General features: G+C 35.4%; 1 protein-coding gene across 3 annotated transcripts in view; it reads right to left on the bottom strand.

Moving 5' to 3' along the window:
• The window catches only part of JMY (junction mediating and regulatory protein, p53 cofactor), a 120,371-nt gene that overhangs the window by 31,935 nt on the left and 64,406 nt on the right, over positions 1 to 24,030 (bottom strand). For 2 of the 3 annotated variants that reach the window (XM_056824804.1, XM_056824803.1), the window contains exons 7-9: positions 10,870 to 10,956; positions 3,574 to 3,669; positions 1,257 to 1,857 (exon numbers count right to left, since the gene is read on the bottom strand). In XM_056824804.1, coding sequence (XP_056680782.1) covers positions 1,257 to 1,857; positions 3,574 to 3,669; positions 10,870 to 10,956 — 784 coding nt within the window. The remainder of the gene's footprint in view (positions 1 to 1,256; positions 1,858 to 3,573; positions 3,670 to 10,869; positions 10,957 to 24,030) is intronic. The other variant, XM_056824805.1, reaches the window with a different exon arrangement.

Raw genomic sequence — 24,030 nt, 5'->3', positions numbered from 1 at the left:
TATGGTTGGGGATGTAGACTCTAAATGAACATCCTAGTGCAAACAACATGGAAATTGATTCTGATCAAGGACACAAGTAACACCCAATGAAATTGCGCGTCGGCTGTGGTAATGGTGGTTGGATGGGAGGGAGGGAAATAAAGTGATTATTGTAACAACAACAACAAAAAAAGACAACACTAAGCAAAGATGGATAGTATAAATAGTATTATCCTACAGATGAGAAATTTGAGGTTCAGAAAAGTTTGATGAAATGCTCAAGTGCTCAAGTGACTTAAATTCAGATCTTACAATTTTAGGAGCAATATCCTTTTCATTATACCATTGGCAATTGCTTTTTAAAAAATTAAGTGCCTAAAAATATCTTTCTTCAGATTGTCATCCAAAAGACTACTCAGTGAAAAGCTTACCCTTTATAATTAAAATACTAAGATTTACTGCATGCACCTTAAAAGTTAATCTGATTAAAGCTCTTTTAATATGTCTCTTTCAATTTTTCCCATGAGTGCAGTTGGCATTCTAGCCACACTTTGCAACTATGAGCAAAGGCTATCTAAAGAAAAAAATGACTGGGCACTGAAAATGGTAAGCTTTGGGAACAATGTCAAACCCCTAGGTGATCTAGTGAAACCCTTTTATTTTATAGAAAGGGAAAGCAGGATGAATAAAGGTGGAGTGTCAAGCTACTTTCTAAGTGTGAAATATCTCAACTAGAAATTTTGACTTGGTTACAAAATTGAACAAATAATAATTAAAATGAAATAATGCTCAATTCTAATATAGATTTTTTACTGCCTCCTCCCAAATGATGTAAGCTTTTTATATTTGTATCTGTCTAATGGGACTGACACACTATAAATATTCTGAAAATAACTGCTATTGAATATTTTAAAGATATTTTTGACTCTCATTTCTAAAAAGTCTTCATTTCTCTAGTTAATGTTTCTATTATCAGTACTTACACCAACCTTATCCTAAGTAAGATTACTTCCTCAGATGATCATGCTCAGGCTTTACTATATCTTTCTTTTACTAAAATAACCATTTTCCAAACCCAAACTGCTCAAGAATCATTAATCCCTTTCATGAAAAGTAAGAGGAAAAAAGGACAACTGTTAATGGCAGTAAGCAATTCTTAAATTTCATGAAATGTGACATGATGCTTTTGGTTAAAGTTCTATGAGGAACTATAAAATATAAGTGCAAAGTTCTACCTCACTTTAAATAATAGATTAACTACTTTTATTTAAAATTACCTCTTCTCCGTTGCAAACCTTCAGCAGTTTTTTTAAGCTTCTTCCTGGCACTGACCAGTTGACTGCTGTCAAAGAAATGTGCTGAGGGGGCACTGGCAGACTTTGGGATTCTCTTCTCTTCACCCTCCACTTTAGAAAGGCCTTTCTCCAGGGGCTCTGTGGGACCATCCTTAGTAGTAGGTAGAGGGGGTGGCGGTGGTGGGGGCGGTGGGGGAGGCGGGGGCGGTGGAGGACTTGGAGGAAGAGGTGGTGGGAGTGGGACAACAGTAACAGTACCTGGCGTCAGGTCATTATCAGTAAGAAGTGGAAGAGGTGCAATGTGAGGCAGTTCAGAGGTAACACCACTGGGAGGTAATGAAGTAGCTTCAAGTTGTGCTAATGAAGGCTCTTCAAGCTGTGCCAGTCTCTGAGCTTCCTTGGTTTGTAAAGATTGAAGCATCTCTTTTCCTTGTTCCCCCTCTTCAGTTTTCTCTTCTGCCTTTAGGGTGACCGGTAGGGACTGAGGCTGATCCACACTGGATGCTGGGCTAGCAACACTTTTTCTCCTTGCATGAGCTAGTCGAAGTCTGGTTGATTTAAGTATGACCTGTCCAGGGTATCGCTAAAAGAAAGCGATTCAATTGATTAAATTATGTAAAAGGGAAACAATATTTGTATATAAATTCATGTCACTTTAAAATTTGGTATTATTACTATTGATACATTTCCCTACAAGATGAAAGAAGTCCTTTGTTGAGCTTGAGACAATGTGAACAAAATGTATGATATATGGTAGACTTTAATGCCAGAACTGGATACATCTTATCAATGCGTGCCACTATTAACTCTTTCATTAAGGTTTTATCTTATCCAGAATCAGTCAGACTTTGGTTACCAAAATTTCCATTAAAAAAAAAAATTAAACCAAAAACATGAAAATATGAAGATTGAAAAGCAGTAGCAAATGTGTTTATTTACATTATCTGTCATATCAGCCAAGCTATTTTTAGTCCTATTAACACATGCCTTTCTCATGACCATACTTTAAAACAGAGGAATTTTTTTTGTGATGTTTTTTAAAAGAATGTTTGAGTTGAAGAACTCTGATTACATCACAGTTTTCACTGTATCCTTACTAGTTTATATTTTCTTCACAAGACTGACTATATTGGGATCTTTTTATATAACCTTAGGTGTCATAGAGTAAAAAACATTAAAATCACATTGTCTGGGAGGGGCAGCTGGGTGGCTCAGTGAATTGAGAGCCAGGCCTAGAGACGGGAAGTCCTAGGTTCAAATCTGGCCTCAGACACTTCCCAGCTGTGTGACCCTGGGCAAGTCAATTGACCCCCATTGCCTAGCCCTTACCACTCTTCTACCTTGGAGCCAAGACAGAGTATTGATTCCAAGATGGAAGGTAAGGGTTTAAATTAAAAAAAGAAAAAGAAAAATCACATTGTCTGGGAAAGCATTAAGAGGTTCTAGTCTCTCAACTACTAAAAAGACTATTAGAGAAGATAGTTTCACTTATAATGTGGTCCTATAACAGAGACCCTAACAAACAATAAAGAAAGGTTCAAAAGTACTTAAAATTAATAACTAAGTCATCAGGCTTTTAGTTCTCTTCAGAGAGGTATTTTAACACTGATACAAGCCATTCATCTATGTAATTTGGTATGGTTAAAAAAGGTGCAAAAATTAAGTCTCTCTGAGACACTACCATTGGTGTATACCAAAATCAACTTGCAAAAACTGGCACTTAGATGTAACATAACTTCCATATTTAAGAGGACTGCAAGGGAGTAAGGCCTATCAGGTCAGCAATCAGGTCACTTCCTTGTCCACCTGTTGGATAGGGCAGAAGTAGTAAAATGGAAAAGTGGGAACAAGAAACCTGAAGAACCGACTTTAATAAATATGAATTTGAAAAACAAGCAAGGAAAAGAATACACAGGTTTATAATTAAAATAATGGGAAAATTATTATTTCTATAGTTCAATATCATTTTCTAAACAGAATAAAAACCAAATGTACAAAAATCCTAAAGTATATACATACATTTTTTTCCCCTTCTTTTTTCAGAACTCTTACTTTCTATCTTAAAATCAATTCTATGTATTGGTTCCAAGGCAGAAGGGCATTAAGGGCTAGGCAAATGGGATTGTGATTAGCTCAAGGTCACACAGCTAGGAAGTATCTGAGATCACATTTGAACCAAGGACCTCCCATCTCTAGGACTGACTCTCAATCCACTGAGCCACCCAGCTGCCCCATAATCTGTGTATACCTTTGTAGGAATTCTTATAAGAAAGGTAAATCAATGTGTTTTTCATATTACCTGTTTAAATGTGCGAAGTCTGTCTAAAGTCTTCTGTCTTTCTTGGCTAACCCAAGTGCTTTTTCTTTCTTCTTCATCTTGTAACTTTTCTCTCTTCTAATAAAGAACCATAAAAACATCAATTATGACATTTTTATCATTAATAGCAAAACCAAAAGAAAAAATTCTACTAATCAGAAAGGGACTGACAGGAAATGATTACTAAGCACTTTCAACTAATTCAAGTCATTTTTTTAAATACAGGGGAAAAAACCAGGTCAGTAATTTAGATAGCTTCTATAAGCATATGGTTTTGATAAAACTACTAAACTTAATTTGTCAATCCAAGTGGAAATCATTTCAAATACCATTTAAAAAATAAAATAGATTGCCATATGAGGTTTTTGTTCAGATTAGTGGTACAACAAGTGGTTCACAAGTGGTACAACAAGATAATATATCTTCAAACAATACTGCCAACCCACAGGTGACACCAGAAGAAAAAAAATTTAATAGGTGATTTTTTTGAGAATCTTTTTCCTAAGTATTTAAAATTTTATGCTGACTAAATTGGGAATCACAATGGAATAACTGCCCTCCATCTGATACCAAGTCCTACAATACCTCTGTTTCATAGAGCATTTCAAACTGGAGAATATGTGTAAAACTGAGCTCATTATTTCTATCTCCCAACTCCATCCTGTTTTCTATAAATTCTAGGACTCCTCCTTCTTTCCTGTCCCTCTTCCTGCACCTTGGCCCCAAGCAGGGTGCAGTGAAAAGGACACTAGATGTGGCATTAGATAGCCTAGGTTTATGTTCTCCCTGTCTCTGAGACTCCTGATAAGTCATTTCCTTCTTCTGGGACATGGCGCTTCCTTATTTGTAAAAAGGAGAGGATGGACTAGATTAATGGTGTCAAACTCAGAAATGGGAGTCATTCAACTGTAGGTAAGGACCTCTCTGGGCAGCATACTTAGACATCACACATCAACATTATCTGTGTTCTATGGTATTTTTATTTTCTTAGATACTTCCTGATGACATTTTAATCTGGTTCTTGCTGCATTCAGGAGTGTCTGACTCCTCTGGACTAGATAGTCCCTAAGATCCCTTTCAGTTCAGTTGCCACTAGATATTCTACTGCTAGAACCTCCCCCACACCTGCTATTTTTTCCCCCCTCTCCCAATGCTCTGTTTTCAAAATAAAAATATTTGATATGAACAGATATTTAAATGGCAATAGAGCATATTCAATCTCCTCACTGGCCAATATACAAAATCACAAATGACAAAATTTTTGTCATGACACATTAACTTTTGTCTATACCTCACACCTCAACTCTTAATTCCTTTTCCCCCTATTGTTTCCTAGAAGCAAATTTAAATAACTTCATTGTGGAAATAAAAAGTTCATATAGAGATAAAGGTAAGGTCAATATTGGTCTCTCTGTGTTTCAAGCATTCCTTTCTTCTTCTCTTTGCTGCACCTTTTCAGGTACCACCTTTCTCTTGAATTCTATGACTTATCTCCTTTCATGAATTTTGATGTATTCATAATGGCTTTATCCAAGCTAGAATTATAGGGAAAAAAAAATCAGCTTTTGACACCATGAATGGGGGGGGGGGCGCTAAGTCTTAAATTGTGCGGCACATTTGGTCAGTTTCATATCAATCATGGATAATAAAACTATACTTGCCTTTAATAATTACATCAAATCTAAGAGAAGCCAAGGGAGGATAAAGAAATTGAATTTTTTTTCATCTCAGTGCTAGAAATAAAGGACCTATCTATAGGAGAAGTAACAGTAAGGACAAATGAAAACCTTCATATATTATAACTAAATTAAACCTTAGATCTTATTTGGCTGATTAGATTACCCATTTATAAAACAAGGCACTGTGTCTATTTCTCTACACCTCTCCATTGTAATGTTGTTTTTATGAAATTAATGATATTAATGTAAACTGTACAAGGAACCTAAAATGAACAAAGTAAAAGTTGAGTTATTAATTAGCATCAAAATTATTATTATAGCACTAAAACTATAATCCTTCAAGCCATTCTTCACTATTAATACACTAACAATTTAATTGAAACAAAAATGAATGGTAAGATTTAGGGCACATTTTTACAAGCTATTAATTTTTGGAAATCATTTAAAGACTGATTTTTACTGGGCAATTTTAAAAACAGGAATTGAAACAGATGGCAAATTTTATTTAGTGTGTAGAAAAGCCATATACTTCATCTGCAAAGTGCATGTAGATGACTAATGAATCACAACAGAAAACATGGTAGAGGACTAGATTAAATCAGAATGAGTAAAATCAAAGAACTTTTTGTAGTCAGGGAATGGAAGCAAAGATAAATACTACTGTAACATAAAATTTATAACATATAAGAAACTGAAATACACTGTCAAACTATAAACTTCAAGACTACTTAATTTAAAACTGGCAGGTACTTTAGAGATAATCTAATACAACCAATTTTGCAAATGAAGACAAGTAACGATGAATTCTCTATTTATTTTAGAGAATTTCTCAACATGTTATTCTTAAGAAGCTGTTAAAGAGTGTATATATATATATATATATATATATATATATATATATATATATATATATACATACATACATGTATATATATATATATATACACTTCCTAGTTATGTGATCCTGGGCAAGTCACCTGATTCCAACTATCTAGCTCTTACCACTCTTCTACCTTGGAAATGATACTTAGTATTGATTCTAAGACAGAAGGTAAGGTTTTTTTTTTTTAAAGTATATATAAAGAAGTCCCAATGAAGTAGCTCTGAGGCTTCTCAGATTATAATCCTAGAGCTATAGTTCTATGTGGTTTTCCAAAATTAAAATCTCCTTGTCCTGATTAAAGACCGTTATTATAATCTTAAAAAAAGAAGAGTATATAGTACTCTTGTGCTACTTAGAGTAATTACAAAATTTATTGTGTCCCCTATACAGTCCCCAACATATTACCTGATATAGGAGAGGACTGCAAATCCCTGACTTTAAGGCAAGGTAAACATTTCTGAGGTTTCCCTAGTTCCTACTTGAGAAAATGGTGGAAAATTTTAGAAAAGTAACCACATAAGGATTCCTTAATAGGCAATAATAGTTATCATAGATACTATTTTAAGAGGTGGAATAATTTGTCCATGGTGGTTGTTAAATAGGCAAGTCTGTAACCAGAACACCAGAGAAAAAAGTTAAACTGAAGAGAGCTGCTGGACTTGGTTAGAGATTTAATTTAACAAATACTGCCTAATGTCACTTTAGTAAACCACTAAACTAGGTACCAGAGATACAAAAATGAAATATGACCAAGTCCTTGTCAAGAATTTAGTGTTTGGGCTTGTGTTTTTTTTTTTTTGGGGGGGGGAGAATAAGAGGGAGAAAACACATTTGCAAGTATCTATAATACCCATTGGAATATGATTAAATATATGAGAAGTAAAAAAAAAAATAAATAACATGAAAGATTCAAGGATGGGGTGGAGAAGGGGGATAAGGAGAAGGCAGCACCAAAACTGGACTTAGCAGGATAAGAAGTTTTAATATACAGTGACTGGGTATGTATATAGTATGTGTCTATGCCAGGCATGGAGGAATAACAAAAACAAATACAAGCCAGTGGGAGAGGACAGATCATTTACTCAGCCTAGAACAAACAATAAATGTCACAGAAGTACACTGTGAAATAAGGCTGAGAAGCTGGTTAAAGGCCATTTCTGAAGCACCTTAAATATGAGTTTTGAGATGACAAGTCTTCAGTAGCTTTCTTAAATAACATAGTTCATAAAAATGCCTCCTAAAGATAAAGAATATGTATTAAAGCCACTGAAAATAAGTGTAGTCCCTGCCATTTACTGATAATTTTTCAGCAATAGTAATCCACAAGAATTTTATCTGTGGTGACTTAAGAAATAAACCAACAATAACCAGCCATGAGTCTTATAATGGCCTCTTCCTCCTTCTACAGAGACAATACTAGAGGCTAAAAAAGGGGGTAAAGCAAACTAAAACTAACAGTTATTACACCAGCTATCAACATGAAGTTAATTATTGTTGTTCTAAATGTGAGATCCTTGGTCTGCTCATTACAAATGAAACTCAAAACACCAAAATGGAAAAGTATGGATTATAGGTTCTTCTTGGAAAAGTAAATAATAAAGTTGTTACCATGTACCCAAAAGCATTCTTTCACATAGTACTTAAGAATCTTATATTATAACACTCCTGAAAAACTGCACATTATTTTTATTTTTTTAAACCCTTAACTTCTGTCTTGGAATAGATACTAAGAAACAATTCCAAGGAAGAAGTGTGGCATGGGCTAGGCAACTGGAGGAGTTATGTGATTTGTCCAGTGTCACACAGCTAGGAAGTATCTGGGGCCAGATGTGAACCCAAGTACTCCCAACTCCATGTCTGGTCTTCTCTCCACTGAGCCATCTAGTTGTCCCCAAACTATAAATTATTAACCTTAATTATGACAATTTATGTGACCATTAAATGAGAATGGCTTTGAAAGTTTTGAATTGTGATGAAGAAACATGAATTCAGAGAATGAGATGTACACGAACTGATTATAATTAAGTAAACAGAACCAGTAAAATATAACTCCTTTTTTCTGTATAAAGGAATTAGGTATGAAATATTTCATATATTGTTAGACATGGTCAATGGTTCATGGTAATAAACCTGAATGATTTTTTCCTTTCTTTTTGAATCTTTAATTTGAGGAAAAGTTCACTTGAAGAGAAGATATCTATGTAAATATTTGGAAATCAATGAAATGAAAAGCATCAAATAAAACTTTTAAATAAAACCTTTTGCCAAAATATGTCAAAGTTTTAAGAGAAAAACATGTACTGTTCAAACACATCTAAAGTAATATGTTTCTCAAGGCTGTCCCCAATTTTTTATTATATTAAATAAATCATATTCCCAACTCAGGTTATTCATGCAGGCCTAGCCTAGGCAAAATTGTGAAGCAAGCTTTTCTTTGCTATCTTCTTTATGTACCATTCATCTCAGGCTTTCTCTACAGTCTCCTTGAATCAAATCTTCCTTGCACAATCTGTCAGTCCAATAAGGATTTATTACGCTTCAATTATGTGCTAACACTAGGGATACAAATAAAAGTAAAAAAAAACTGTCCCTGTCCTCAAGGAGAACAGAACAGAAGAGGCAATATATAAATAACTAGGTACACAGTAGACAAGAGTGATCTGACAGAGAAAAGTCTCAAGGTAAAGGGGATTGCAAATAGATTAGTGTGACTTGAACAGTAAGTGCATGGAGGAATATAAAGTATAACAAAACTGACAAAGGAGGAATGGGCTAGGTTATGAAGAGCTTTAAGTGCCAAACAGAGAACTATGATCCTGGATGTAACAGGGAACTCCTGGAGCTCACTGACTAGGAAAGTGAGATGGTCAGATCTATATGGAGTGCTGCAAAAATCTGTAGTAGAGTATGAGGAGGTGAGAGATGTATCACAAGGGGTTAAGGAGGAAAAGAACTGAAAAAAGTCCATTAGATTTGTCAATTAAAGAGATCATCAATAATTTTGGAGGTCAATTTCAGTTAAATAAAGAAGCCAAACTGCAGGGTGAATGAAAAGGGAGGAAGGAAGTGATGGCACAGATTGTCAATTGCTTTCTCCTGGAATTTAGCCATGAAGGGAAGATGACAGCTAACAAGATCTGATAGTGAGGGTTTTAAAAAACTCAACTCAGTATCTTTCCCCACAAATTCTCTCCCGTTTTCTGAACTTTCTGGTTACTATGGAGGGCAACACTAGCTCCCCCAGTTCCCAGGCTTGTAAGCCAAGTGTCATTCTATTTTTATATATATATATATACTCCTTTCTATCTTCTCAACCTCCCATATCCATTGTGTTGCCACAGTCTGTTGATTTCACCTTTCATTATCTCTGCAATGTACCCCCTTCACTCTACTGATACTGCCATCACGCTGGTATAGGCCCTATTGTCTCACACATGGACTAATGCAACAGCTTGCTCCTTGGTCTGTTACAAGTCTCTCTCCACTTCAGTCCATTCTCCATTCAGCCACCAAAATAATTTTCTTGAAATATAGGTCCAACCATGCCATCCCCTAATCAGTAAAACTCTGACATTCAATATCTTAACTGATCCACTCTCACTACCTTTCCAGTCCTGTAATCCTTATAACCCTGGCTCCCAAGTACTAGTTGATCAAATGACACTGGCTTTCTTGTTGTTCCATGAAGACACTTCTCTCAACTCCAGGCATTTTCTGTGGCTATTCCCCATGCTTTTCTCTCTTCTTTTCTGCTTTCAAATCCCAACTAAAACCCCATTTTTTTATACATATTTGTTTACTGTGAGTTCCTTGAGACTGCCTTTTACATTTCTTTGTATCTCCAGTAGATAATTCAATGGCTGGTACTTAAGTTTAATAAATGCTTTTTGCTTGATAGAATTAGCACATACACACCTTAGTTACAAGGATGCATAAAAGATCGATAAGACTCAATGTAATAAGGGGCAGAGCATTAAATCAAAAGCCTGAAATTAATCACGGAATTTCAAGACAAAAAAGCTGGTTCTTTTGTTACTGTTTAGGGGGCAAAGAGAGAGAATATAAGAAGAAAAGAGGATGAAGGGGGAACTCTTTTATAGTTATCTCTAAAATAACACTCCAAACTACCTAAACTATTATAATCCTGGCTCTATTAGAAACCTTACAAATAACTGGATATGAGGAACTGAATGCTAAATTAATTTCATTTTATTGTCTTATGTTTTAGTAGAAAGAGAAACCATAAAAAGTTTTGTGGGTTATTGGAATTTTAGAGAGTTATCAATCATCCTTTCAACTATACAGTATTTGTGCTCTTTATTTATATGTTAAAGACAGTATTATAGAATTCATCAAGAGCTATATATTTAGAAAGACTTTTTTCAGGGAAGACAATATAATGGATAGAGCTAGCCTTACATCAGCAAGACCCGAGATCAAGTTCCTTAATCTTTCAGTGAATGCCCCAGGCAATCTGCTAAGAATATTTCAATGCAGAGCAATTGCAAATCTACATAGTATCTATAAAATGAGAAGTTACTTGTTATTAAACCACAGACATGTTCATACTGTAGATGGGGGGGGGGGGGGGGGGAGGTGTGTTGGGGAAGTAGGGGAGAAGAGGGTTTACCAAAATCAGTTTTCAAGAAACAGAATTAAAACATGTAGCTTTAACCATTAACAAGCTATACCCAATCACCAAGCGCCCAAACTCACTAGTTGTACTGAATGATGTGTCCTGTATTCATCTTCACTTCGAAGACGCTGCTGGAATTTTTCACTGTGCTTTGCAATACAGATTTCCTATAAGAAAATAAGATGTGCATAAATACAAATCAAACTAATTTAACAACTGATACTTCTTGTTTCTTGTGGCAGTTAATATTAACCTTGATTTCCACATGCCATTCATTTACCACAATGTAGAGGCAGATAATAGCAAATAAAATTTCTATTAGGTCAATTTCTAGATCTGCATATGTAAGACCACACCCACACCCACACACAAACACTCCCTAGACTTAAAACCACATGGATACAGACAAGTCACCCGTACCTTCTTAAGTCTGTTTCCTCATTGGTAAAATGAAGATACATAACAGCTGTACTTATGTATCTTATCACAGGGTTATTTGGGAGGAAAATACATTCTATTCTATAAAGAGCTACATATGAAACCATTACTACAATGAGGGGTGATGAAGTAAGTAGATATGGTCCCATCTGGCCTCAAAAATTTACTGGCCTTACGTCTTTGGACAAGTTACTTCATCCTGTTGGCCTCAGTTTCCTCATCTGTAAAATGAGCTGAAGAAGGAAATGGCAAACCACTCCAGTATCTTTGCCAAGAAAACCCCAAATGGGGTCACAAAGAATCAGACATGACTGAAAAATGACTGAACAAAATTAATGCAAGTAATAATGCTTTAGGAAAATTTGGTGAACAGAAGAAAAACTGAAAGGTGCTGCATTACACAATAATCATCTACCTTCACACTCATTTTGAGGAATGGGGGAAGGTGGGGAGTGTGATACAGTTGTACATACTTTTGAATAATTTGGAGGATCAATTATCTCATAGATATGGGCATGTAGTTTGGTCATTACTAATGTCCTTTTGCCTATCTTATTTTGGTTAAAACCTTGCATTATTTTTCCAGCTTTCTATTTTAGTTATCTTAAAAATTGAATCCTCAATGCTTTCAAAATTGTGTTACTAATAAATAAGTAGTCCCAGGGGAAAAAGAAAATTTATACAGCACTTGAAGGTATACAAAGCACTTTACATAATTATCTCATTCAATCCCCAACAACCTTCATTATCTCAATTTTACAGATGATGAAATTGAGACAAACAGAAGGTTAAGTGACTTCCCAGGGTCATACAGCTAGTAATCTGGAGGCTGAATTTGAACCCAGACCATTGAAAAACCTAGTCCAACAATTTATCCACTACATGAGAGGTGTCACATGTGAGGCCTACAAAACTCGTAAGGGCAGTTGAATCAGATTAAAATATAACTGGGATATGTTTAACAAAATAAGTAAAAATACAACAAAACATAATATTAAAACGTGATTTTCTAAAGCAACATATGGCCCAAAGGGATCTATTTCTAATTTATTTTTATACCCTTGCACTATACTATGCAACCTACAGAGTATACAAAAAGACTGCCAATACTCACTTGCATCATGCTAAAGACAATCATGATAAAAAAAATTGTTCCAAATTACTATGAAGGAATATAAATTACAATTACTGTGAGATTTCACAACCAGAAAATTGGGCAAGATGATAAAAAGAAATATTCAATGTTAGAGGGGCAGTGGGGAAGTAAGGCACTACAGGTGGAGTTATTTGTTCAGGAAAAAAAAAATTCTGAATTATGCTTTTCAAAAAGTAACTAAACTATTGATATCTTTTGATGCAGAGATTCCATTATGAGGTATATACCTGAAAGATGTCAAAGACAAAAGAAAGAACCCACATGTACCAAAATATGTAGTAGTGATAGAAAAGAAATCAGAACAAAGTGAGTACTCAATTGGGTTATGAGATGAAGAAACTGTGGTCTATGAAAGTAATGAACCATTACTGTAACATTTCTTATTCTGATTTAAGAAATGAGGACTATGAGAAATTCTGAGAACAATGGGGAGATGTGTATAGATAAAGAATAAAGGAAGGATGGACTGAAACAACATTCAGGAATAATGTAAATGAAAAGAATGCTAAAATCAAATCTAATAATAGCTATGTAATAGTCTGGAGAAAAGAAAATAATTTTCTTTCTTTGCATTAATTGTGCTTACTATTTTACTTACTACCATTCTTGTATGCTTTGTTGGTTGATTCTCACTGCTTTCCTTTGTTATGAGGAAAGGCTCATTTAGATTCTCAATCCACATGCTATCTAATCCATTGATAAATTTATTGCTAATTGTTGACAATTGCTGATTGATGAATCAAACATTTATTAAGCCCCTACCAAGTACCAGGCATCCTGCAAAGGGATACAAAAGGTGGCAAAAGACAGTCTTGGCCCTTAAGGAGCTTATGATCTAATGGGAAAAACAATATGCAAACAGATATATACAAAGCAAGCTATTGACAGAGTAAAGGGGAAATAGTTTGGTTAAGGGAAAGCATTAGAATAAAGAGGGATTGAGGAAGGCTTCCTGTAGAAGGTGAGATCTTAGTTGGGATTTAAAAGAAGCCAGGAAATCAGTCAGTAACTGGAACAGAGGAGGAAGAACATTCCAGGCATGGGGGACAGTCAGAGAGAATGCCTAGGGCAGAGAGATGTCTTGTCCATGAAATAGTCAGGAAGCCACTGTCACTGAATCAAAAACTATGAGTCAGGAAATAAGGTATAAGAAATACTGGAAAGGTAGGAAGGAGCTAGGTTATGAAAGGTTTTAAATACCAAAAGGAGAGGCAGTGGATAGAGAGCCAGGATAGAAATGGGAGGACCTGGGTTCAAATCTGGCCTCAGACCCTTCCTAGCTGTGTGACCTTGGGAAAGTCATTTAAACCCCAAACCGCCTCACCTGTACCACCCTTCTGCCTTGGAACCAATATACAGAATTGATTCTAAAACAGAAGGCAAGGGTTTAAAAAAACAACAACAGAGCATTCCGTATTTGATACTTAAGACAGCAGTGAGTCACTGGAGTTTACTGGGTACTGGGAAAATAGGATCAGACCTATACTTTAGGAAAATCACTTTAGTGGATGAATAGAGGATTAATTAAGAGTGCAGAGAGACTTAAGGTAGACAGACTTAGCAACAGGCTAATGTAGTAGTCCTGGTGGGAGGTGATATGGGTGGTAGCAGTGTCAGAGGAAAGAAGGGAGCATATTTGAGAAATATTGCAAAGATGAAATCAAGGAGATAGTGTCAGAAAGCATTTGAGTGATAGATGATAAGGGGGCTCATAGCAAATGGTCTCAATTTTCTTTCTATAAAACGAGGCAAAGTTCTCAGCTGAGTGCGGAGAACCATGAGAGGCTGAAGAGGGATGATAATATTTGGAAGAGCTACTGTGGAGAGTGAAGTAATGAGTGGTTAAGGGAGGTCTAATATGATTGCCTAACAGAAGTGAGGGCCTTGTTGAAATTGTCTAAAGCAAATTTGTGGTGGATCTTGTCATAAGAGTTTGTGATTTTTTCCAAATTTGTTCAACAGCATGTGTTTAGGAGTGAAGGTGGAAAAAGTCCAAAGCTAAGGGAGTAACTGGTGATATAAGGTGGAGAGGGATTCAAGAGAGGAATTGGTTCATCTTTCTCCTAAACTCTAATCCACACATCACCAACTGCTCATTTTATATTTTGAACTAGATATATCTCATAGGCATATATCTCAAACTCAATATACCTCAACTCAAGCAGAACTCTTGTGAAGCTCTCTGTTCATCTGGAATACTGCAATAGCCTTCCAGTCTCCCCATGTCAAGTCTTGCCTCCTCCTAACTATCCACCCAATCACTCCATATTTTGCAAAAGTACAAGTCTGAATCCACTGAAATTCCAAAGAGTCTTTCTCACCATTAGGATCAAATAATTTTAAATTCCAAACGCCTTATAATCTTACTCCAATTTACTTTTTCAGCATTATTACATATTACATCTGCCTTTCATAATACTGATCAGTTGTTGGGTCTTCTAATGGTTCCTCATACATGATACTGAACCCTCCCTTCTTCCATCATGCTTTTGTATTGTACTAGCTGTCCAACATGCCTGCAATGTATATGTCCTTCTAATTTTTACTTCTAGAATTCAGTTTCCTTAAAGCCTTGTTAACTGTCACCTTCTATATAAGGCCTCCCCAGATTTTCAAGTACCTTGCTTCCCCCAAATATATTTATGGTGTTTAATACCTTTATAATATGTATAAAATTATCTATTCCAAATCACAGGGATTAGGGATATAGCATTCCTACAATCTAGAAAAATCTGCATAAAATTTTCTGGCCCTCCCTTCATACCAGAAAAGAAGCCTGGATTTTTTTCTTTTATGGGGAATTTACAGTACTTTGTTGTAAATGTGGTGTTAAATATGCATTTCTGAGCTTCTAAATTTTTTCTGTATTGTCATCTGGCCTTTGCAGGTCACCTGAGGCTTTCTCAAAACTCCCCCCAAATTCCCATTTAATTTCTTTTGCTGATTCTCAAGAGCATGAAACTATGATGGGGAAACTATAAAGGGGATAACTATATTTGTCTCTCCTCTTAAAATGTAAGCTCTTCATAGAGAGGATGTTCTTTGTCTTTCTGTCCCCCATTTGTTATCAAAGATACTCCTATGGTGGACTTTTTGCTTATGCTTATCATGAGCACCACTAGATGAGATAACCAAGTGTCTCCATGCTGCCTCTGAATATATGATAAAGCCAATCCCTTTATTGACCTCTCTTAAGAAAAACTACTGTGTCATCTTTCTATTTAGGTTCCGGTTTTCACTTATATCAAGATTGACATTATTAAGTTCCTTCAATATGTCAAATCATGTTCCATTACATATGTATCTCACATTTTAAATAGCAACAGCTAGTAGTAGAGTAAAGGAAAGCTCTCTTTAGGTTTGGCATAAGGAAGGCTTGGTTTATAATCTGACACTAGCTGTGTGACCTTGGTCAAGTCACAATCTCTGTGCTCTACAGTCCCTCTTCTGTAAAATGGGGACAATAGTAGTATTAACCTAATGGAATTGTTATGAGGAGAAAGTAAAACTATCTAGAGAACACTTAGGAAACCATAAAGTGCTATGGAAAGGTCAACTGTTATTATTATTATGTTGTTGTTATTGAGCATGATAGTGATATAGAGTAGGAAGCTGCTATTTTTGTTCCCCCTGATGTCCACTGTCTTAATACTCTACAGCAATCACTAAAGAAGTGAAAGGTGATTGGAAAAGCTCTTTTGAATTTTTCTTTCTTTCATAAGTTGTCAAGACAAAAGAATTTATCACCAATTCCTGGTCCACTGGTGGGTGAGGTGCTATATTTAAACCTACTGATATTTGAAAAGCCATAATATCCTACTGCCAGCATTAAACTTCAAACCTTTTCAGCATGGTAGAACTTGTAAGTTTATGTTCTTCTAGCATTGTCTTAAGGACACAAGATCACCTCTATGCCATGATAAAGCATCAGAAAGTTTTGTGAAGGTGTAATCAATTGCCCCCATCAAAATCTAACTCAGAACTACATTTGCAATTCTTCCAGTCACATATGTCTGTTTATATGCACTTAAGAAAGCTAAAGAGAAATGATTTCAAATCCTATTTTCCAGATAAACTATCCATTTAAATTATATAGGAAAATATAAATTGCCTAGACTAAAAGAGGAAGAAATAAATTACCTTAACAACCCCATTTCAGAAAAAGAAATTGAACAAGCCATCAAAGAACTCCCTAAGAAAAAATCCCCAGGTCCAGATGGATTCACAAATGAATTCTATCAAACATTCAAAGAACAACTAATCCCAATATTAAACAAATTATTTGACAGAATAGGCCAAGAAGGAGTTCTACCAAATTCATTCTACGACACAAACATGGTACTGATCCCAAAGCCAGGCAGGTCAAAAACAGAGAAAGAAAACTATAGACCAATCTCCCTAATGAATATAGACGCAAAAATCTTAAATAGGATACTAGCAAAAAGACTCCAGCAAGTCATCACAAGGGTCATCCACTATGACCAGGCAGGATTCATACCAGGAATGCAAGGCTAGTTCAATATTAGGAAAACCATCCACATAATTGACCATATTAACAAGCAAACTGACAAAAATCACATGATTATCTCAATAGATGCAGAAAAAGCCTTTGATAAAATACAACACCCATTCCTATTGAAAACACTAGAAAGTATAGAAATAGAAGGGCCTTTCCTAAAGATAATAAACAGTATATATCTAAAACCATCAGCAAACATCATCTGCAACGAGGATAAACTAGAAGCCTTTCCAATAAGATCAGGAGTAAAACAAGGATGCCCATCATCACCTCTATTATTTAATATTGTACTAGAAACACTAGCAGTAGCAATTAGAGAAGAAAAAGAAATTGAAGGTATTAAAATTGGCAATGAGGAGACCAAGCTATCACTCTTTGCAGACCATATGATGGTTTACTTAAGGAATCCTAGAGAATCAACCAAAAAGTTACTCGAAATAATCAACAACTTTAGCAAAGTTGAAGGATACAAAATAAACCCTCATAAGTCATCAGCATTTCTATATATTTCCAACACATTTCAGCAGCAAGAAATAGAGAGAGAAATTCCATTTAAAATCACCCTAGACAATATAAAATACTTAGGAATCTATCTGCCAAGACAAACACAGGAACTATATGAACACAACTACAAAACACTCTCCACACAATTAAAACTAGATCTAAACAATTGGAAAAACATTGATTGCTCATGGGTAGGACGAGCTAACATAATAAAAATGACAATCCTACCCAAATTAATTTACTTATTTAGTGCCATACCCATTGAACTACCAAAAAACGTCTTTACTTAATTAGAAAAAACCATAACTAAGTTCATTTGGAAGAACAAAAGATCAAGGATATCCAGGGAAATCATGAAAAAAAAAAATGCAAAGGAAGGTGGCCTTGCAGTTCCAGATCTTAAACTGTACTATAAAGCAGTGGTCATCAAAACAATATGGTCCTGGCTAAGAGATAGAAAGGAGGGTCAGTGGAATAGACTTGGGGTAAGTGGCCTCAACAAGACAGTCTATGAAAAGCCCAAATATGCCAGCTTTGGGGACAAAAATCCACTATTTGATAAAAACACTCCTGGGAAAATTGGAAGACAGTGTGGGAAAGATTAGGCTTGGATCAACACCTCACACCCTACACCAAGATAAATTCAGAATGGGTGAATGACTTGAACATAAAGAAGGAAACTATAAGTAAATTAGATGAGCACAGAATAGTATACATGTCAGACCTTTGAGAAGGGAAAGATTTTAAAACCAAGCAAGGCTTAGAGTCACAAAAGGTAAAATAAATAATTTTGACTACATCAAATTAAAAAGGTTTTGTACAAACAAAATCAATGTAACTAAAATCAGAAGGGAAGCAACAAATTGGGAAACAATCTTCATTAAAAACCCCTGACAAAGGTTTAATTACTCAAATTTACAAAGAGCTAAATCAATTGTACAAAAAACCAAGCCATTCTCCAATTGATAAATGGGCAAGGGACATGAATAGGCAGTTCTCAGCCAAAGAAATCAAAACTATTAATAAGCACATGAAAAAGTGTTCTAAATCTCTTATAATCAGAGAGATGCAAATCAAAACAACTCTGAGGTATCACCTCACACCTAGCAGATTGGCTAACATAACAGCTATGGAAAGTAATGAATGCTGGAGGGGATGTGGCAAAGTAGGGACACTAATTCATTGCTGGTGGAGTTGTGAATTGATCCAACCATTCTGGAAGGCAATTTGGAACTATGCCCAAAGGGTGATAAAATACTGTCTGCCCTTTGATCCAGCCATAGCACTGCTGGGTTTGTGTCCCAAAGAGATAATAAGGAAAAAGACTTGTACAAGAATATTCATAGCTGCAATCTTTGTGGTGGCCAAAAATTGGAAAATGAGGGGATGCCCTTCAATTGGGGAATGGCTGAACAAATTGTGGTTTATGTTGGTGATGGAATACTACTGTGCTCAAAGGAATAATAAAGTGGAGGAATTCCATAGAGACTGGAACAACCTCCAGGAAGTGATGCAGAGTGAAAGGAGCAGAACCAGGAAAACATTGTACACAGAGACTGATACACTGTGGTACAATCGAAGGTAATGTACTTCTCCATTAGTGGCGATGCAATGTCCCTGAACAATCTGCAGGGTTCTAAAAAACACTATCCACAAGCAGAGGATAAACTGTGGGAGTAAAAACACCAATGAAAAGCAACTGCTTGACTACAGGGGTTGAGGGGATATGACTGAGGAGAGACTCTAAATGAACACTCTAATGCAAATACCAACAACATGAAAATGGGTTTGAATCAAGAACACATGTGATACCCAATGGAATCGCGATGGGCTATGGGAGAGGTGGTGAGAGGGGGGAGGGAAGAAAAGAAAATGATCTTTGTTTCCAATGAATAGTGTTTGGAAATGACCAAATAAAAATTAAAAAAATAAAAATAAAAATAAATTATATAGGAATAAAAATACCAATATCCTATTCCTTCTATATATATTACCCCTCACAAAATTTGTGATACATTACCTTTGTAAACAAAAAAGAGGATACAAAATCTACTCTTTGGATGGATATACTGTATCTAAAAGCAAATATTTCTAACTTGTTTTTTCTTCACATTATTTTAAGAGCTGAATGAACCAAATTCTTACTAAATAAATGCCACTGAAATGATAACACAGCCTTCTTGCCAAGAAGTAGCTAGCTTTCTGGAATATTTTGCCAATGGATGCTATGTGTTAATAGGTCTGTTATAGTCTTTTTTTGTGGCAGATGATTACACTAGATTCTGAGCACATGTCCAATAGAATAAAGTATGCAGCCTGGAAAAGATGGTGACAGAAAGGCAGAAGAGCTTGACAGATAAAAAGATTTTAGAAAAAGAGTCATAAAAAAGGACGATATTTACCAAGAGCAAATAAGAAACAGGTCTATTTTTGTTAATACTGGTCTTAAAATCATTTGTGAAAAGTTGTTTATGTAATGACTCACTACATACCAAGGGAAAGAGGAAGCAGGAATGAAGTCTACATCTACCACATACCAGGATTTATCACTAGCAAGACTGTACAAGTTTGGCACAAGAAATGAAGCATAAAATTGTGCATTCATGGAAATGCAACTCTTATTAATGATTCTTGAGGATTACATTTACAAGAGATAGGAAAGGTTAGACTTTAGGTTGATTTAACCACTATCATCATTTAGGTTCTCCAAGACAAAAGGATAGAAGTTCTAAGATACACCTGTATTTCATTAGTAGCTTTGAATAATGAAAAAAGAATATAATCTTATGCTAATAAAACATTACCTTATCATAGATTGTCTGAATGTACTAGAGTAAAATACTGTCAAATCATTTAGGAGTAAATTGTCCTCTAATTAAGCCAAGATTATTTTATGCTAAAAAGACATTCTATTTGAAAATTGGTAATCATCATGAATAATAATTTTACAGGAAGTCAATTCATTATAAAAACTAGTATTAGACACGTTCAGAATGCCCTATGCGTATCTATGACAAAATAGGAAGGCCTGATGGGCAAAACACCAGTTTAGACATAATTATATTTAAGTTCTTAGTAGAATAGAACCCTCCTCTAGGGCACACTGATTTTTCTGGTTGTTGGTAGTGTTTATATACTTAGCACCTAGTAAAAATTCTAGGAATTTTATAGGGACCTACTTTAAAAGATTAAGTAATCAAGAGTCAAGAGACTTGGATTTAAGCCTTACTGCATGATTAGCTAGCAGTATGATTTTGGAAAAATTACTGTTTGTGGCCTAGTCATCATTGGAAAATCAATTTTAAAAATATCTATTCTATCTAATACATAAGATGATTGAGGAAAAAAATCCAGGTCTATAAAATGCAAATGATTTGTAATTATATGTCAATTGATTTTTTTTTTTAGTTTTTAAAACATTATTTTATTTGGTCATTTTCATACATTGTTCATTGGAAACAGATCATTTTCTTTTCCTCCCCCCCAACCCCCTGCCACCCCTTCCCTAGCCGACGCGCGATTCGTCTGGGTCAATTGATGTTTTTACAATGCTCAGAACCAGTCTCAGTAGCTTAAAACTTCTTTCCCACCAAAAGTACTTAAAATATTTCCATATCAAGTCATTTTTCCCTCATGAAATATGTAAGTCATTTCAAAATTCTTACAATATTTACTTACATACACAGTAGGTACAATAATGGGAAATTTTTGAGGCAAGGAAAGTAAAAATTCTATAGTTCTTTGAAATAGCATGAAAATGAAAAATACTAGGGGCACTTAATTTTTGAAGCAAGAAAAAAGTATGAGTAGGCAGTACTTTTTTTTTTTTGGTCAATGAGGCTTGTAAAAGAATGTATTACTGAAAACTTATAAATTTGATCCCAGGTTCTTGAAGCATTGAAAAGAACTCTTGGGATTCTACACTTTTTTGAGGGGTGAGAGATGGAGAGAGCACAGGAGGGAAAGAACCAAAACATAACTGTGTGTGCTTTGAAAAGAATATTACAAGTAGTGGCAGAAGTACCTACCCTAGAACCTACCAAATATAGTGGAGGTGCTAAATAACTGTTGGATGAGGCCAAATCAATAATTTTCAGAGTATATGACAAAAAGACAATCATTATGCTCTTGTCTAGGTCTGGCTTTGGAGAGCTATAACTAGTTAAAATACTGTATTCTGGCTCTCTGAACTTAGTTGGAGTTTGGAATTAGTTTGGAGGAGCTGGGTCTCTGAACTGAGTTCAGGAGTTGAGGATTTTAGGGAAGGACTGGAGTTTTGCTTTAGAACGATCTTGTGGTGAGTGATGAAAGACTAAGTAGTCTCTCTCTCTCTCTCTCTCTCTCTCTCTCCCCTTAATTCCTTCATTTGTATTAATTAAAATCTCCATAAAACCCAGTTGACTTGAAGTATTTTCATATTTGGGAATTTTCCCATGGTGACCACTTATTTTTGATTTAAATCAAGACACTAAAAATTATCTTTACAGTTTGGCCAAAACCTCTACAGTTTTGGCAATTCAGTCTTGAAACCCACATTTTTCATGCTTACAGTTTATGGCAGACCATGTAGGTTGTGACGAAAACCCTCAAAAATTTCTGTGAAATCTCTTTCCTTTCTCTCTTTATTACTTGCTCTGTCAGTCTTTTTAAATGTGCTAACTCAGCTTCAAAACACATATAACCAACATGCCTTTTGTGGCAAAGCTTTTGGTGGGCGTCTTCTGGCTTACACACCTTTTGAGCATCTATAGATAGATTTCATAACAATGCCAAAGGCTGGACATTATAAATTTTGTCTAGTCATTGTAGATCAACTGACCAGATGGCCAGAAGCATTTCTTGTGACCCGAGCTACAGCAGCTTTTGTTACTAAGGTGCTTTTAAAGGAAATTATTCCTCGCGCTTTGGCCTGCCAGCACGTATTGATTCAGATAGAGGAAGTCATTTTACTGATTCTGTCCTAAATCAGATATATTCTTGCCTGGGGATAATTCCCAAATTCCATTCTCCATGTCATCCCCAGAGCTCAGGCCAAGTTGAGAGGATGAACAAAGAACTTAAAACTATGATTGGAAGATTATGCACTGAGACCCATTTAAAATGGCCTAAAATTCTCCCTCTGGCCCTATTTTATCTTAGAAGCAGGCCTAGAGGAGACCTACACATCTCACCATTTGAGATGCTTTTTGGACATCTGCCTATACAGGCTAAACCTTTTTCCCCTGCATATACCTCACTATTAGGGGGAGATACTACTATCGCTTCCTATATACAAGAATTACAGCACAAACTACATGAACTTCATGAATCTGGAGTTGTGGTACAAGCCGGACCACTAGATTTTTCTCTTCATGACCTGAACCCAGGAGACAAAGTGTATATTAAGAATTTCAAGCGTATTGGAGCAACTCAGCCTTCCTGGGAAGGTCCATTCCAAATATTGTTAACTACTCCAACATCTATAAAGGTTGGAGAAAAGGACTCTTGGATTCATTGCTCGCATGTGAAGAAAGCATCTTCTGTTGAGACTGATTGACTGTACCCTATCATATGCATTGGAGATAATAATCCATAGACAAATGGGTGCTGTTTTTCGAGAACACACTGAATTCCTGATTTTTTCCTTGTTTTTATTATTGCCTTTTCTTTTACTTTGATTAAAATAATTTTCCCCCTCATTTCTTGTACTAATGGTACATATAATTAATATTTTTTCTGCAGTAAGTTTAATACACACACACACACACACACACACACACACACACACACACACACACACACACACATATATATACTTGCTATAATATAAATGCATACCCAAAAGCTTTAAACTATGGGAAGCTGCCATTTATTAATAAAATATTATGGGATTGTGTTTAATGTTTGTATCTGATTCCAGGAAATGGGATAAAAACAAGGAGCACAGACTTAACCTGAATAGTGCCAAAAAGAGCACACAGGAAATACTAATGTGGACTCGAGGTTGCAAAGCTTGACATATGTTAAATCGTAGGACTTCCTTGTATCTACACTCTTTGCGAAGTACTCATACAAGTACAAAATTTGACTATCATGCTGGCTCCCTATATCCCTGAGAATGTCAAAAATCGGATGAGGGAATGACACTTCCCTATCAAAATAGAATTCTAGTTCCTTTCCTTCTTATAGTATGGAAACTTCCTGTAGTCTTGGCTGCAAATGGGTAAGTGAAATATTACTGCATTCTATCCTACAGACTTGTGGGACAGAAATTACTTTAAATTGGACCTATACAAGGGCCTATTTTGAATTTTTTTTCCTTATGTTTTTTGTTGTGTTTTTATCTTCTTTTGCTAATTGACTCATACACCCCCATAACTTAACACTGCATCCTGAGCTGAACTGGATGTTTTTTAACACCTACTTCAGGGGGGGATTATATTTTAATTTTAAATCCAAGATTTTTGATTTTTTGTTTGAGATTGTATTTTTATAAAAATCCAAGATTTTGATTTTGTTCGAGAAAAGATCTTCAAGGAAGAAGCTTGCTAACTCCTAAATCCAGAGAATGAATTGTTACAGAAAGATGCCAGAAAACCCACATTTTCACAGTTAGAATTCCATCTATAGTAGACAGGAAGACAA

Source organism: Monodelphis domestica, chromosome 3 (assembly GCF_027887165.1).
Source record: "Monodelphis domestica isolate mMonDom1 chromosome 3, mMonDom1.pri, whole genome shotgun sequence".
NCBI lineage: Eukaryota > Metazoa > Chordata > Mammalia > Didelphimorphia > Didelphidae > Monodelphis > Monodelphis domestica.
This window is presented reverse-complemented; position numbering and strand designations above follow the sequence as displayed.